Source organism: Tiliqua scincoides, chromosome 4 (assembly GCF_035046505.1).
Source record: "Tiliqua scincoides isolate rTilSci1 chromosome 4, rTilSci1.hap2, whole genome shotgun sequence".
NCBI classification, from domain to species: Eukaryota; Metazoa; Chordata; class Lepidosauria; order Squamata; family Scincidae; genus Tiliqua; species Tiliqua scincoides.
In genome coordinates, this window is record NC_089824.1 from 164,003,773 (window position 1) to 164,021,438 (window position 17,666).

General features: G+C 45.4%; 1 protein-coding gene across 4 annotated transcripts in view; it reads right to left on the reverse strand.

Moving 5' to 3' along the window:
• Positions 1–255: 255 nt before the first annotated feature.
• The window catches only part of RNF220 (ring finger protein 220), a 341,743-nt gene continuing 324,332 nt past the window's right edge, over positions 256–17,666 (reverse strand). For all 4 annotated transcript variants that reach the window (XM_066622880.1, XM_066622879.1, XM_066622878.1 and 1 more), the window contains 2 exons: positions 15,833–15,907; positions 256–3,310 (listed from right to left, as the gene is read on the reverse strand). In XM_066622880.1, the coding sequence (XP_066478977.1) occupies positions 3,239–3,310; positions 15,833–15,907 (147 nt within the window). In that variant the 3' untranslated portion in view covers positions 256–3,238. The remainder of the gene's footprint in view (positions 3,311–15,832; positions 15,908–17,666) is intronic.

Genomic DNA, 17,666 nt, shown 5'->3' on the forward strand with positions numbered 1-17,666 from the left:
GTGAACAGTAGAATGTTCAGCATTTCAACAGTTGACTGAACAGTGTATGAAGGGGCTGCATGCTTAAAGTGAAAGAGGGAGCTTGGGTCAGGCTGATGATTCAATGATTCTGTATAACTGTAACTTAAATTACTATGTAGTATGGCAAAAGAGTCAGGGCTTGAGAAGAACAGGAACAGAAATATCTGGTCTACGCAGTTGCTAAAGCAGGGGAAGAAAACTAGCAAACAGGCAGAGGACGGAAGGAACACTTGGAAGATTTTATACTCATTTAATTAATGTCAAATGTAGTTTACAAACGGGAATGACAAGTACCTTTTTATAGAATATACATTGACACACAATCATTGACACAACTTGAATATCACCTTGTGCAGCTGGGCATCTTTGGGCAAAGAAAGTTCATTTAGTTTCAAGCTCATTGTGGAAGAGGGAGGAAGTTGAAGAGTGCTGCAAAAATGTGCCTTGTGTCAGAGGAGGAAAGGATCAAGTCAGTCCCTTTAGGCCCCTCCCTACCCTCTGAAAAAAAAGCAAGGACAGATTAATGTTAAAAATAAGTTAATTAGTTATGTGTGGTTGTACACAGATGCATTTGGCTTCATGGTGGTCCACAGGACCAGAGAAAGCTCTTTGCTCCCAGTGCCAATTAGCTGGGACATAATGAATGAGCCCTCTCAGCACAGCCTATTTTCAAATATATTGGGGAGAACAGCAGCTCTGTACTAAATGTCCTCTTAGCAATTGTTTGATTGTACTGGGCAAACAGGCTTGGGTGTGGCACCAATATCCCCATCATGACCCATTTCAACTGATTGCCTTGAGGAAGACTTAAGTGGTATATCAGACCCTCCTGGACACTCCAATGACTGGCTGTTGTTGCCCATCAATGATACCAACTCAACACTCTTGCTCTTCTCTCAACACAAGCTGCAGCCAGACCTTCCCCCTCCCCACTTGTTTAAGTAGCAGCAGCCAGAAACGTGTTGTTATAAGTGAGACACCGATGATTATGAGTACTTTGGACTCAGAATTGTCTAAAGTTAGACAGAGGCCAATATTCAGTGGGGAAATGTCAAGCAGCATGACTCACATAATGATGGCTGTCCCCTCTTGCATTGAACAGAGACAGCATCAAGTGCATAAGCAGCCAAATTGCAATGGGAATCTGGAATCAAAAAAGACAGTTCTCTTGTGGTGCTCTGCTAGATGCTTGATCCATATACAACCAATCCTTTTCACAACAGCATAACTGGAGCTAGCCAGATATTTGGTGCAACCATGGCCTCTAAGGGCTCAAATCCCAGATCTGAGTTAACATCCAATGGAATTAGTCAAAGTGGAAAAAACATGATGTTGCAGGAGACCCCAGAGTAGCAAGTGAGGTTCATTTCATTCTCTTAAGGGTAGTTCATGCCAGGCCCATTTGCCTGGCAAAGTCAGCCACGATGCATGCCAGGGAAACAGCCAGCTACCACTCATCTTCCTAGAACCTTGCAAAACACTCCCTAGGAAGAAGACAGAAGCCTTGCTTGAGCTGTGTAGGTAAAAAGTTGCAGTTTTGTTTTTGATTAAAGCAGATAGCAAGCAGATTTCATATGGCCCACAGCTGGGGGCATTTTGCAAAAAGGAGAACTGGGGGAAGCAATGAATAAAGGTTGCTGTGAGGATAATTGTGGAAATATATGAAGAGGGCTTTTAAGAATCCAATCTCATGTGGACCTGTATCGAGTTCTGCTGTTCTGCAGCCCAAGGATAAATAACAGGAGGAAAAAAAGACCCCACTACAAGTCAGCACATACCTCCTTTCTTTCCTTTTGAAAAGTGGAATATGAAGTGCGTTCTTGCAATGGAATCCCTGAAAGGGATAGGACCTCATGAGGTACCTCCACTGCGAAAAAATCAGAACAAGGTACACCAACAAGTCAGTGTCAGAACCTACTTGACTTAGAGAAACCACTGAGGAGGGAAATGGACTGAGGAAGCACTAGACTCCTCTTCCTCAAACACAGGACAACAGGAATGAGGCGTTTCCCTAGTGCTTCTTTGCACTTATTCTCATGGGCATAGGAAGGGCTACAGAGCAGAGTTCAATACTAGCTGGTTCACAACCTGGTGAATACCATATGCTTGGTTACAAGCAGCTTCTGCAAGATAAGCAAGTGGTCTGAGCAAAGCTTTACCCAACACTGCCAGGGGCACTAGGCGATGACCACTTTCAACTTCTACGGATGCATGAAGTCCTTCCCAGCTGGCAATGGAGTAAAAGCTTGCAAACCTGATTTACACACTTCTTGCTTTCCCTCAGCAAAAAATTAAACACAGCGGGATAAAGATTTGACATAAATAGCCCCATTTGCTACAACCAACGACAAAAATCTTGTTTTCCCTACTTCCCCCAGAAGTCATGTAAGTTACGGGCAAAACGACAGCCATTACTAGAAGCTGTTAACTTCATATCTGAATGAGGAAATATACACCACAGAACATTAAACCATTTATATTATATATATGTATTATATATATATATATATATATATATATATTTCTTTTAAACTAATGACTTTAATGTCAAAACTTTGCAGAACTAAGAAAAATATGGGTTTAATGTTCTCTGCTTATTTTTTTTCTCTCTTTTTTAAAAAAAGTACAACCCAAAAAAATCAAAACAAAGGGGAAAAAATAAAAGGGAAACATATTAGTATGTAATGTTGGAGTCTATCCCATTTATACACAACATTGTAAACATATAGTCTATATTACATGTGCTTCATTCTGCCTTTGTGGGTGCGTGGGTGTAGGCTCTCACTTTTTTTTTTAACCACTAAAACACCACAAAAAAGGGGTGGGAGAGAAGAATACAAGTTACAGGTTATGAGCGTTCCTGCTGTGGAAGATCCTGGCCCTTTGCAGGTTGGCTCATGGGGTTGGGTTGGCTACCAAGACGCTCCACTGGAAAGGCTTGCAAGTTGTCCACCCGGAACCCGGCTCATGGAGAAATGGGACAGGTGTGGAACATCAGTTTGTAAAAAAAAAGGTGGAGTCACAATAAGGATTCTGGGTCGGCCTTCTCATGGAGTTGGCGGCACCAGTGACAGGTCTGGAAGCAGAGGCATCGTGCGGCTCCCTCAGCCTCTAGTTCACATTTGGAGTCTTTAGTTTTGTTTTCAATGTCTGTTGCTGCCGCTCCTTTCCCCTGATCCCCATGATACAACAAGCTGGTCTGAGCAAGCTCTGTCCTTCATAAGTAGATGCGCCTGAGGTCCCCTGGAGAGGTGATGGTGTTGCACTGAGGACATAGCTTCTTAGCACCCTGTACAAGATTGAACAAGAATAGTGTTCAGGAAGGTGAGCAGATTCAGCTACATAGAACAAGATATGAGAAGAGGTAGAGAAAAATTTCACACTGTGTCCAGCTACTACAGGAAATAGACCACATGAATTAAGCCTCAAGTCCACGGAAGAGACATGATCTCCCTTTCACATGAAGTTATTACCAATGCTGAGGACAGACCAGAGAGGAAAGATAGGAGCAGACTTCTGGCTTGCTTGCTGCCACAGCCCTTTTACACTTACTTTCATCTGACTCAATGGGATCTCTCTTCCATTACTTTTTCTGGTACAGAGACCTTTGGTTACCCTCCATGTCTTCTAAGTTGCAAAGTAAGGCTGTCCAATGGCAGATCAAAAAAAGTGCCTAGCTGAGGGATGGCAGGAGCTGATATTGTTCCCAATAGAAATAGTCATATTTTGTAAGGATCAAGGTGGCATGGGGGAAGGCCTGTTCCTCAGTTATCTAAGAGTAGCCAAGTGTTCTTCTGCAATTCTGAAGGCTAGAGACTTGCTGTTAGAAAATTAAAAGTGGAGCTCCAAAAACCACTTTAACCTAATCTTCTCCATTCTATGATTGTTAAACCCAATTAGACATGATCACAACCACTGTGGCCCAATTCCTTTGGATTATAGTCATGCACTGTTTAATGACAGGGATGTGGATCAGCATCCCTGTTGTCAAGCAGGGCTTGACACTATGCGAAGCCTCCGAAGGTGAGGGGGAAGCTACACTCCCCTACTTATTTATTTATTATGTATGCCAATAAAGGTTCTCGGAATTCGAATTCACTCCCCTTGCCTCTGCAGGCTTTTTTGAGCCTCCCAGAGGCTCAGAATGCCGAAATTGCACAAAAGACATTACTACCAGCTTCCTCAGATTTCCAGTAGGAAAGCCTCCAGAGGTGAGGGGAGCAAAGCTCCCCTCAGCTTCGGAAGCTTGGGGGGTGTGACCTCCTGACCAGTGGCAGCTGTTGCATATGCGAACTGTCACTGGCTGGAAAGTCATTAAGGGGTGCAACACCTGTGCTTCTGTCCAATAGCTAACAGTCTCCAGTTGGGCATCAATCTGCACTGCTAACTAAACCATGGAAAGCCCAAGCATGGCAAGGAAAAACAGTAGTTGATGCATGAGAAGTAAAGGAAATAAAACAATGTCTGATACATCATTTGTCGATTAGACTGACTGATGGGGGGGGGATATATCTCAGAAACAGGGTCAAGTTATACCAGTAATTATCAGATTGGCAGCTGTGATGGACGAAAAACAAGAGCAATGACAGACAATGCAATGGCAGTGCAGCCTAGGCAAGCAGTTGTGAGGTGCATGGAGACAGTACAAGAATTTGGTGTCTTTGGCAACAGAAAAATGGGTGAGTCCCTGTCCAAATGATCCAAGCCTCCTGCTTGCATTGTGCTCACTCGGAAGTATTTAATGACAGGCTTCATTTATGCCACTTCACCACACAGCATAATGGCTGCTGCTGCTCAGAAGAGATATTCAACATGTAGATTCTAAAAAACCGCACAAAACTCAGTTCTGGCAGAGGCTTGAGGGGAAGGGAAGGAAAAGCCTAACATGCTGGTGGGGTTTATGACCCCTGCAAAATTTAGAAGATTAGCATTTGGTGGTGGCTAAGATTAAACAGGTTAAGCCTAATCTGCAGATCTGGTTCAACGTGGTCCCTTGAACCCACATTGAGCCAGATTCGGCCCAACCGCCTCTGAAGGCGACCAGAACTGTGCTCCGGTCACCTCCAGAGGCTCCTCTAAGGCCTGTGGAGACCTCTGTGGGCCTCAGAAGGTCTTCTAAGCCTCTGGTAGGCCTTAAAAAGCCAGTTGACGTTTTAAGGTCTTATAAGGCCTTTTGGGGGCCTGGGAGGGCTTCCCCAGTCCTCCAAAGGTCTTATGAGGCTTTTAAAATCACTTCTAGTTTTGACGCGAAACCAACTGACCTTCCAAGGCCTCCCACAGGTCTCCATAGGCCTCAGAACGTTATTAGATTAGAACACAGCTCTGGTCGCCTTCGGAGGCTTTAAAAGGTGCCTAACAGCAGATTTTTTATCTGTTTTTTTTGTTTTGTTGTTATATGTGGGGGGTCTGGGAACAGATCCCCCGTGGGTACCAAGGCACCACCTATAAACCACTTGAGAACAATCTTTGGAAAAGCAGTCCAGGCATTGAAAAGCTAAAGAAACAAGGTCCACTATGTTAGTATATGAACGCATTCTAATGCAGCGTTTCTCAACCTTTATCCCCCACCAGTCCTCGTTGCAAGGTCCACCTACTGGAAGGGCCGCTTCCAGTGGTCATCATCATCACAAGTTACTTCTGGATTGAGAGGCCAGATGCAACATGACAAACACCAGTAAGGGGCTCAAGGTGGATAAGAGAGCTTTTCAGAGCACATGAAAAGCATGCTTTGGAGCTCTGCCTGCTGAACCATGTCTCCTACCAATCTTTGTCACATCACATCGCTGGTCTCACTGCCGGATGGTAGATGTCTGGGAGTCCCACAAGTACCACCAGAAACCAGCTCAATTACCACTGGTGGGACTCATACTACTGGTTGAGAAACAGTGTTATAAAGTGTTCAGGCACAGATTACTGTCACCAGAGACAAGCTTTGCTAGCAGTGACCAAAGTCTGTGCCTGCAGCCTAGTTCCCTGTGCTAGTTCTTGTCCTGCAGACAAATGAGGACATGATATGCTGCAACCAGTGATCGCTCCTTCGTGTCTACAGAGAATATGAACAACACAAGCCATTTCTGCTGCAGGTTTAGAAACCAAACAGAATCTAGATGTGTCGTCTTTCAAACCAACTTCTAGCCAGAAGACTTTTACCACAATTTTTCATAAGTTCCAGTCCTTATTTTCTGCCACCTATACTAATTCCTGAACAACTGAGAACATTTTCAAAATTACAGAGCGAGGAGAGAGAGGGAAAGAAGATGGAACCTAACATCATGCAACAAGACAGCCAGTACTGTGCAGCACCCCAAGTGGGAACTTGGCTTGTCAGAGATACACTGAAAATCCATGGTGAGGGGCTGAAGCTCACTGGGTGATTTTCTGTAAGTGGTTCTTGCAGCCATAACCTATGAGAAAGTTGTGAGGGTCGTGGAGATGAGCTATAAAATATTTTGTACACAAATGCTAAGCAAGATTAAAACATGAAAGTTAAGGAAACCACTGATCCCTAACTTGTTATACAGAAACTGGATCTTGGCTGCCCAACTGTGAGCCCGGCTGATTACATCCAGGGATGTGGGTTGAGAGCGACGGAAGTTTAAGGCACTTGCAGGCTCATTCTTCCATTTAAACATTTTCTCAGTGCTGTATAATGCACTCGTTACATGAGGCAATTAAACAAGCCTCACACACATGCACTGGCACTGAGCCAATGAAAAAGAACTTCCTTCCCCCAACGCCACCCCGCTCACCTGCCAGCTGGGGTTACTAAACTTTTCCCTTGAAATAAAAATACTGTGGAATAATAAGCCACACCTGTTGGCCATGGAAAAAAAACTCTGAAATGTCCTCCTGCTCCTTTCATCGTTGCCCCATGGAAAAGCCTTGATGGGTAACAGCAGTGTATGCTGCACTGAAGGCCACCTCAGCTTTTCCGTTATAAACCCCAGTTTTCCAGGGTTTATAAAACCCGGCTGCAAAATGTAGCTCCAGGGCTGAAATACAGCACCAAAAAGGAATGATGAAGAGGTTTTATTTGCCCCCACGCATTCTTAATTAAAATTTGGCAAGCGATTGATCTAAAATGTGGGCTAATCACTTTGGAGAGTTTGAAAATAACGAGTGCGTCCCACTTTGCAAAGTCATTATATCTCACACCATGTCAGGAAGGAACAGTGCTTTAAGAAAAGGGTGGAGAATTTGCTTTAGAACTCAGAACACTGAACATTTGCTGTTCAAGATAATTCCATCTCCTGGTCTGTGAAAGGGTAGGGAACTTTGCCACTGAAGCGATCACAGAGAATCAAATAGTTAAAGCACAACAGTGCCTTGCTCAAGAGAAGGATTCAATCACCACATTACGGATGCGAACAAGAGAAACACAAACCAAAGAAAGGAGAGGACCAAGACTACAATTTTCTGGAAGGGAAGGAACACACCAAATGCTATGTAACAAGGCAGGTAGTAGGAAGGGAACTTAATGTACATATTTGAGAAGAGGGGGGCTCTGTCGCTCCAAATTCAGCACCAAGATAACTCAGTCCTCACCAATAAATGATATATACGTACAAATAATGAATATAATTGTCTGGTAGCTTGTGCATTCAGAACTTGGCATTTTTCACAATTTTTTTTTTTTGCAATTATCAGTACATACTGTACAAGTATGCCTCTTACAAAATCAGGCATTGGTCCATCCTGCTCAGTTTTCCTTTGCACTAACTAGTAGCAGTTCTCCATGGTCACAGATAGGAATTCCCATCTGAATGACAGTCTGACGATATAGTTAAGGGAAGAAGACTACAGATTCATAGCAACTGCCAGGAAGCCATTCAGGGAACAGAAACTCCAAATGCTGTGCTGTGGAACACAGGCTGCCTGTTCACATGTATCCTGACATATGTATCAGAAAGTTTGCTTTATCAAGACATAAAGCTGAGATCCTAGCAAATTCACACTCTGGACCTGATATTTAATTTTGCTTGTGGGTTTGTGGTAGGCTGTTAACATCAAAAAGCAAGGAATGAGGCAATTTGACTCCAAAGTGTAAATATGTACAGGGAAATGTGTTATTCAGTGAGGGTTTTTAACTCCAACAGATATTCCTTGACAGGTTGGAAATTTCCAAAGCCACCAGTGCAACTGATCAGGATTCTGGGAGCAATCTGAGTTTAGGGCCTGCTCAGAAAGATCTAAGGATCTTGAGAATTTAAGTAGCAGACTTTTGGTTTCTAGCACTGCTTTTGTCCACAGTTGTGCCCAAACATGGCGAACTGAAGTTAAGTCTGGATGCACTGACCTGGAAACCACTGTCAGTCAGTGACAGAGGTAGGGTGCTCAGCATTAGAGAAGCTCCAGACCAATGACAGCCTGTGGTACGTTCCCTCCTGCAAACTAGCTACTTAAGACTAATTCACAAGACCTAAACTTTCATTTAGTTGACCTAAGGTAACCTAAACCTCACACATGCTGAAGTATGAGTACACAAGAAAGTTTAGGTTGAACTTTTGGTTTTCAACATGCAAGATAACCTACTGAAACACTAATTGGCAGTGTCGTGATACAATGCCTGTGCAAGCAGAAATATCAGGACGACTGTGAGATGACGAAATCACGTAAGTATCTGTATTACAGCATATTTAGGGCTAAACTACATGAGCACACGAGGTGTGCTTGCTACCAGAAGTGCCTTCTTTTTCCTTTACCACAGTTTTGCTAGGCAGCAATCCCAGTTAGAACCAGAGTGTCTGCAGGGTGGAGTTCATTCTCCAGTGTGCCGTTTTTCCCCATGGGAAATGTGTTGCCCCATGTAACTGTTTCAAAGGAAGAAGAGAGGTGGTACTGGTTGGAAGCATGCCAACATTTTTCCATCTCATGGCATGCTGACAAGCTGCTAAAATTGTCAAGGTACAACACCAGTTTTTTGACAACTGGCAAGGCACACCAAGTTGCCAGTGTCTTCACTAATAAATAAGCCTCCCCCAAATGCCCAAGGCACACCTGCAGACCATTCATGGCACATCAATGTAATAGCTGCTCCACAGCAGCCGTTCTCAACCTTTTTTTTTTTTTTTGGGCTATGGCTCCTTAGGAGCTCTTCTCAGCTTTCAGCTGCCTCTTGCCCCCCAGTCAAACAAGGATACAACATGAACAGATAAACATATGCTCCCCTTCTCAGTTTTCAGTTTGTGGCCCCTTCAAATCTGCCAGGGCTCCCCAAGGGCCCAGATGACTCCTGTTGAGAATGGCTGCTCTAGAGCATGCGTTTACATGCCCATGTAAGTAGGTGCTGCTAATAATAATAACCATCATCCCAAATTGCTCAACTATCATACTTTTGAAAATAGTTGCTATGGTTGGATGGCGATTTCCAACCAGGTGAGAGACAACAGGGATCAGCAAACAGCCTTAATGTGGGATGAATGTTTCCCAACAACTGTTCAATAAAAATCTGGAACTTTCTCCTCCCCTCACCCATCTCCACAGTCAATTCAGAACACTGTTTCTCTGTGCAGGCATAATTGATGCTTCAAAAAAAATTCTTGCCACGTTTGTTTCAACCGTCATTTCCCAGCTGAGAAACTGGAAAGCAGCAGAATATTTAGATATTGTGGGAAAAAGGGGATAAGGATTGTAAAGACGTTGTGCAATAAAGTGTCATATTAATGATTAGTCGGTCAAACCATCACCCAAAACTGAGGATGGCACTATCTTAGAGCCATTTTTGTGAGCCCACACCGGTGGCGTAGCTGGAGGGGGGCGGAGCACCCAGTGTGGCTGGGAGCCTTAGCGCGGTGGGCAAGCGGCTCCTCCCTTCGAAGCCATTCCTGGCGGCGGCAGGGGGAAAACGGCTCCGTTTCCCCCCCCTGCCGGGAATGGCTCCAAAGGGAGGGACCGCTTGCCCACCACGCTGAGGCTCCCCACCACAGTGGCTGCTCTGCCCCCCTCCAGCTACGCCACCAGGCCACAAAAAAGCAGAGGGCCAGAAATGCCTGGAATCTGCAGGATAGCCTTTCAGGGATTTAACTATGCGAGGACCAAACTTCACATGTATTCACACATCTCAACCTCATTTAAAAATTCAACTGCTATTTTTACAAGTCAGGGAGTGGGGCTGGAGTCCTGAATGGAGATTACAGGAGTATAACCATTTTCCGCCATGAATATCCCCACTCTCAAACTATTTTGCTCAACAGATAAACCATGCATGTGTGCATATGGTTTTCCTACCAGGACTAGTGGCTTGTGTGTGTGTGACTGACTATGTGAGTGTGTGAGTGTAGGGTTATTGGGAAAATGACATAGGGGAAGAGTTCACCCCCTTCTGAGCTATGGCCTTGGCTGGATTCTTGCCTTCCACCCCCTGCCCCCCAAGCAACAGTTATTTTTGAAAGTTTTAAAGAGATGGCTATACTACTTCATCATGGATCTAGTTTGGCCTATAGCAAACATAGAATGCTTGGGCATTTACTAAACTTTACTAAACTTGCATTTATCCCCATGAAAGTTTAGGAATTTCAGGCCTACTTTGTTTCCAGTTTCTTTACTCAACTAACAATACAAGCATTTGGTCTGGTCATATAAATTGCAGACACAGAAGGAAAAGCTTGATTTTTTTTCCCCTAACGGAGGAAGAATGGCAGAACTCCAGAAATGTTCAAACACATCAGGAAGCCCAATGAGCCAACCTCCCCCCATAACTCCCATTAAGTGCAACAAATTGTTTATTGCACAACACAAGAAATATGCTGCCCCCTTTGCTGAGCACATTTTTCCATGTGTGCTGCACACACAGGTTTCGCTGCCCTCTCCCCACCAAGAGGGAAGTCAGTTTTGCATCCAGAGAAAGGTAACTTGTGGCAATTATTAAATCCATTATCCTATAGCGCCTTGCTAGTTAAAAGCACACACATAGCATACACACCCACCCACCACAAGCATCTCTTTTGTGCCCCAAAATAAAAGGAGATACCTTAATTAGAACAATGCAGGTTGGTGAGTATGAAACACCCAGCCCAGCTGCCGCGTGCCATTAAATTCATAAAGAGGAGGAGGGGGAGGGAAGGGCGGCCTTAACGAGATTACACACATTGACTTTGATCAAGACACAAAAGCACCAAGGCGTTCCAGGGTTTTTATTGCTGTCTTCGGGCTATATTTTAATGGTTACATTAGAAACATGCGAACATAGGCTGAGAGGTTTTTTAAAAGAGCAAGAGCAGTGCCTGTCTTGCAAAAGGCCTTGCTTTAATAAATTGTGGGCTGTAGGGAAAAGGCAAGGGCTGGAGAACAGATGAGTGGCCACTTATTAATTGTTTCCCCTGTGCAATTCCCAATTCTGAGTGCTGTGTTCCTGTGGAACAGTCCTCATGCCCCATGGCTTGGGAAGTGCAGAAAACATACTCCGAGTGTGGCTGGGACAACAACTTGAGCTTGCTCCTCCCCTCACGGATAGATTCACAATTTTATACATCAGTGTTTTTCAAACTGTGGGACAGGACCCACTAGATGGGTCATGAACCAATTTTAGGTGGGTCCCCATTCATTTCAATATTTTATTTTTAATATATCAGACTTGATGCTACCATGGTATGTGACTGCATTTGTGGAAATGCTACAGACCTGTACTTTTAACAAGTTACTATGTACATTCTTTTAACAATGACAGTAAATGGGACTTATTCCTGGGAAAGTGTGGATAGGATTGAAGTCTAGGATTGTTAAAAATTTTCCTGCTTGATGATGCCACTTCCAGCCATGACATCACTTCCAGTGGGTCCTAACAGATTCTCATTCTAAGAAGTGGGTCCCGGTGCTAAAGGTTTGGGAACCACTGCATACACTGTTGCCCTTTGACACTTTTTTAATATAGAAGTGGGCACACTTATGCCTCACTCTCAAAACGCATGCAAAGGTAATAGAGGTACATGACAAAATGGGCATCTATTGCCCGGTGAAAATATGTATGTTCTGGCCTAGCAACACTAGTTTGCTTGACCCCCCCGTCTTCTCTGGGAAAACAGCATTATATTGCATCTAAAGTCTTGGCTTGGAATGGGTAGTAGGGCTACTGAAGCTGAAAAGAATCATTATTGGTTCCAAAATCTAGATGCAAAGGAGAATGAAAAGGGACACAAAACGGATGAAGACAGCTTGCACCAGACACACTTGGTTTCCGAAGGCAACCGCTGTCAACAGATTCGATTAGGCATAGCAAATTAGCAGTACATGGGCAGGATCTTGCCCATGAAGCAATTTTATGGAGCCCCCAATGGGCTTTAAATCAACATGTAGGTAACATTTTTCCCAATTTCACTTGCAGGGAAAAGAAAATTGTTTTCAAAGCTGGAAAGAGATTCTACGCTCGAATGTTACATCTCTCTTTTGGTATACAGTGCGCCAGCAGAAAGCTACTGGGATAAGCTCTGAGATTCTATGTGCATTTCATATGCATTTTATTGCACTATTGTCTTCCTGAAAGGATGTTTGCCAAAGTACAGCTGGAGGGGATTTTTAGAGAAGAATATTTGTTCTTAATTCAGCCATGCACCTCTAACACACGCAATTTAGGACTGCTTACCACCCAAGTGCACCTAGTAACTATGTAGCCCTTGCTTCTAGGCAGAGCTGACTTTATTTAAAAAAAGAGCTTAACCACCCTGAAGTGGCACTGCAGACACTTTTGTGATTGCCCTACTGGTTGTTGCACTGTATGCAAAACAGTTCCAATGAGCTAGAGCAGTGTTTTTCAATCAGTGGGACTTGTACCACTGGTGTTACTTGAAGGTGGTGTCTGGTGATATGCGCAAGAGAAGCCCACTGCCTGGAAGTGAGACCAGAAATGCAATGTGGCAAGCAGAGGTAGGAGGCTTAGCTTGGCAGGCAGACCTCTAGCATGTGCTTTTCAAATGCTCAAATAAGCTCTCTCGTCCACCCTGAGTCTTTTACTGGTGTTTGTTGCATTGCGTCTGGTCTCTGGAAACAGTAGTGATGACATTACTGCCAGTTATCTCTGGTGGTACTTCCAATAGGTGGGCCACGCAAAGTGATACAGTGGGGGACAAAGTTTGAGGAACACTGAGTTAGAGTATAACAGAAACACTGTCTATAGCAGGGATGCTTAAAGTTTTTGGCAGGAGGGCCACAACATCTCTCTGACACTGTGTCCGGGGCCGGAAAAAAAAAGAATTAATTTACATTTCAAATTTGAATAAATTTACATAAATAAATATATTAGAGATGGAAAATGAATGAATGAATTCAATCCAGTTTACGATTCCATTCACCCTAATAAGGGGGGGGGATCTTCATGCCAGTTTATGATCCCATTCACCCTAATAAGGGGGGGGGAATCTTCATGCCAGTTTATGATCACATTCACCCTAAGAAGGGGGGATCTTCGTGCCAGTTTATGATCCCATTCACACACACACACACACACACAAATGGAGGGGGGGATCTTCCACACTTTCACATACCCGCCTGCTCACCTGCCCCCTCGCCCTCCCTCCTTTCCTTGCTTGGGCTGCCTGCCTGCTTGCCCAGCTGCACGCCTACCTGCCTGCCTATGTGCTGCTGCTGCCTGCCTGCCTGCCTGCCTGGCCAGCCAACCAGCCCTCCCTCCCTCCCTCCCTCGGGAGACGTGCTGCGAGCTGGGATGGACTCCCCTCCCTCGGGATCTCTCTCTCTCTCTCTCTCTCCCCTGCCCTCCCCTGGCTCAGGCTGCAGGATGGGAGGGAAGCGGAGCCAAACGGAGCTGAGCCCAGCACAGCCCAGCCCATGGGCAAGAAAGAAGAGACCAGCGGGCAAGTGCGCAGGGCCTTTTATAGTGGGAAGTAATGTGAGACCTGCAAGTCTCATGTTACCTTCCCACTATAAAAGGCCCTGCGCACGCGCTGGGCTCGTCTTTCCTTCACTGCCACTGAGCTCAGCGGCAGTGAGGGAAAGGAAGGCGCGGAGCTCGTGTGGCGGGCCAGCGTGGGCTGGGGTGAGGGCCGAGTGGCCACTGGAGGTGGGGGGACCCCCTGGGGGCCACATGGGGACCCACAGCGGGCTGGGGTTTGGGCACCCCTGGTCTATAGGAAAGGCACATTAGTGCTTAGGGTGGCATCAAATCCCACACTTCTCATAAATGCAAAGCACCTTCTAAAAAACATTCCCTACTGGTAGATTCTGTGTGGGAAAAGATGCCACCGGACTTTGAAATGGAGTAACTCAAATGTGTATGGTTTGTGACCAGAACCCTGAAAAACCTTAAGGATCAGCTAGTCCAAACCTCTGCTCCATGCAGCCAACAAACTTGCACTTCCCATTCATCAGCATCAGAAAAAGTTGCTAAGAACTTAAGACATTCCGTAGTCTACTCCTTAGAGTTTTTAAGAAAAAAACAATGACAAAAAGTCAAAATCATACAAAGCAGTTATTGTTGAAAGGATTCCAACACACTCTTCCTTAGGGCAAAAATTTTGATACGAAGACCTGCTCTTTAATTCAAAAGATCTGCTCCTTGGGCACACAAACTATAATGTCAACATGCCCACAGAGCAGGGTCTGCCTTTTTTGCACCAAAGACTGACGTGTATCAGCATCCTTTCATTAACACACTATTTTGGATTTTTGCCTTTTTGCTGTTGTGTTTCTTTACCAGTGGCACTCCTCTATTACTTCTAGAGAAATGCAGAGTGTTTGGATGCTGACTCAGTTTAAAAGAATTTGATTATACTTGTGGGCTGGTATAACTATATTCATTAGGAAATGTTGAATGGGGGTAGAGATGGAATAAAATGCATTACTGTAGATCTGCTTCTCATATTACTTTTCTGGTTGTGCATTCCTGAGATGCACATCCAAGAGCATTCAGAAAATGCATATCTTTCTAACTTGTAAGAAGTTTGTGAAGATGCATTTGACCATTTGGTTGGTTCAAAGGTAAACATTTTATGATTGAATGCTTTCCTTCCTAGACACCTGACGTGAAAAACTAGTTTCTTGCACCCACATGTAAACATCCTGAGTTGTTGCTTTCAGATGAAACAACAAATCATGGTTTGGACTTGTGTACTTCCCTCTCCTATAGGTGCAAAGGAAGGAAACGTGAAGCTTCTGTTTGCAGTTTGGTAGAAACTGCAGATTCCCATTTTGACCAAATAAAAGAAACTGTGGTTTGTGTACCACTGTTTGTTAACAAACTAGAATATTAAACCAAGTTTTGATGTGCATGGGAAAGAGGGGGTAGGAGGAGAGGAAGTGTGGAAGCCTGAGACTCACCATGGCACATACCTGCAACAACAAATGTCCTCCGTCCCTCCCTCATCCATAGGCCATTCCTACTCATCAATGTACTTTTGTAAACTCCTCCACCTGTGGCCCCTGAATCCAGCTGTTCCAGAGACAATACCTCTTACTCATACTTCTGGCACACACTTCCCTTTTAAAATCAGCCTCAACTCCTGCTGCAGCTATAAAGTGGTGGACAAGTTGTTGTAGGGATGGGCAAGCAAGCAGAAGGCTGCAAGCCAAGTATGACTGGGTCCCAGTGAAAATCAATGAGCTGGAGTCTTGAGGGGATGCTATCCTGTGCACAATGCTCTTGAGATTCTCATCACCCAAGCTGGGCCACGGGAAACAGGGCCAAGACATTCCCCAGAAAATTCTCATGCAGCAAAAGTAAACTGAGACTTGCAAGATCAAACCACTGGGAAGGGAAGCCTTTATCCCACGAAAGATTCCCATTCAGTTGTAACTGTAAGTAGGGAAAACACTTAATAATACAAAATGACATATGAGCCACCATTCAAGAAACCAAGGGCCTCACCAGAGTCCGTAGCCAGCATTCTTCACAGTGCACGTGCCAGCACTGAATGGAGGTCAAGGGCATTGTATATGAATCCTGTAGAGAGAAAGTGGAGACACCTGAAAAATCTGGGAAGTCTCCCACTGAAACATGAGCTCCTAGGATAGGATGCAAAGGAAATACTATACTACTATACCTTGATTTTCACACTGCCCAAACCCCCAGACCCCCAATCCGGCCCCCAGGGAGCCCCTGGTCTCCAACAAACCTCCAGCCCGCTGGAGACTTGCAGGAGCCCTCTTTGCCCCGACGTGCTGCTCTTGGCAGCATCAGTGTCAATGAGGGAAAGGCTGCCCTGCCCAGACTTCACAGGAGAGCTCTGCAGAAGCCCCGCCTGTCCGCAACACTCCCCTGAGGTTGGGGAGGCTGCAGCTGAGTCCGGGCATTGGATGGGGGTGAGAAGTCCTGGGCCTGATTGTCCTGCTTGAGTTTGGCTTGGAGGGGGCGGGGGATGGGTGAGGAGGAGGGAGTGAGAAAGTGTGGGTCTGGGTGTGCTGCTTGAGTGTGCCTTGGGGTCTGAATTGGAGAAATGGCGGGCTGTTTGAATGCAGCTGGAGAGCAGTAAGCAGTAAGTCTACTCAGCAGTAGGTTCCATAGAGACAGTGGGGATTACTCCCAGGAAAGTGTGCATGGGGTGAAAGAGTGTCTGGGGTGGCAGGTGCTGCAGGGGAGAAGTCACAGGGATGTTTGAATGCTGCTGGAGTGCATGTCTACTCAGCAGTAAGTCCCATAGAGTCAGTGGGGCTTACTCCCAGGGAAGTGTGGGTTGGTTGGGCTGTGAGTGCTTGGTGTTGGAGGTGGGTGCTGCAGGGGAGAAGTTGCAGGGTGTCTGAATGGGGAGGAAGCAGGCTGCTTTTGCTTGTTAGGGTTGCTGGCAGAGGAGGAGGAAGATGGGGGTCCCTTTGTGAATGGGAAAACATGAAGCTCTCTGCCCGCCTGTTTGTTTGATGCTTGATGCTGGCTGGGGGAGGGATGGGGAGCCCAATGTTACTTCTTACTTACTTCTGAGTAAAGTTCCATTATAGTCAATGGAGCTTACTCCCAGGAAAGTGTGGATAGGATTTCAGCCTAACAGAGAGACATACACAGCTCCCTTCTGTGTGTGAATGAGGAGAAACAAACTCTTGCCCTGAGGGGGGAGGTGCCCACCAGCTCCCTGGCTGACTGTGTTCCTTTGCTGCTGCTAGTTGCCAGAATGGGGGGGGGGGGAGAGAAAGAGTAAAAACATGCTCCTGCAGGGAAGGGGAGGGAGCCCAGGCTTGCTCCTCTTAAATTTGTTTTTTACATTTCCCTGGGAAGAGGTGCGTTAGGTGTGTCAGGAGGTATTTTAACACCCCCCTTTTCTGTATCTCGTGCATTAGAAATAAGCTCAGTAAAACCCATTCATTCATAAATGTTCCATCGCTAATGTATTCCTTTATGCAAAATTTATGTAAATTTATTCAAATTTGAAATGCAAATTTCCCCAGCCCTCTGACACAGTGTCAGAGAGATAATGTGGTCCTCCTGCCAAAATGTTTGGACACCCCTGGTTTACACAATAGTGTCAATTCCCATACAGCTGAAAATAAAGGACCCTTGAGACTTCTGCTTGCACAATAGAGCACAATCCTAAGGCTTGGGCTGGTGCAAGCTGCTTGAGCTGGCCTCTAGGGGTTGCAAAAGTGGCATAAGGCACTTCTGAGCCACTGGAACAGTTGGAAGGCTGGTACACAGAGGTGCGCACCTCTGGAGGCCAAATCCAGCCTCCAGGGTGCCAACCCAAGGTCTGAGGAGGGTAGGGGGCAGGCGGGCA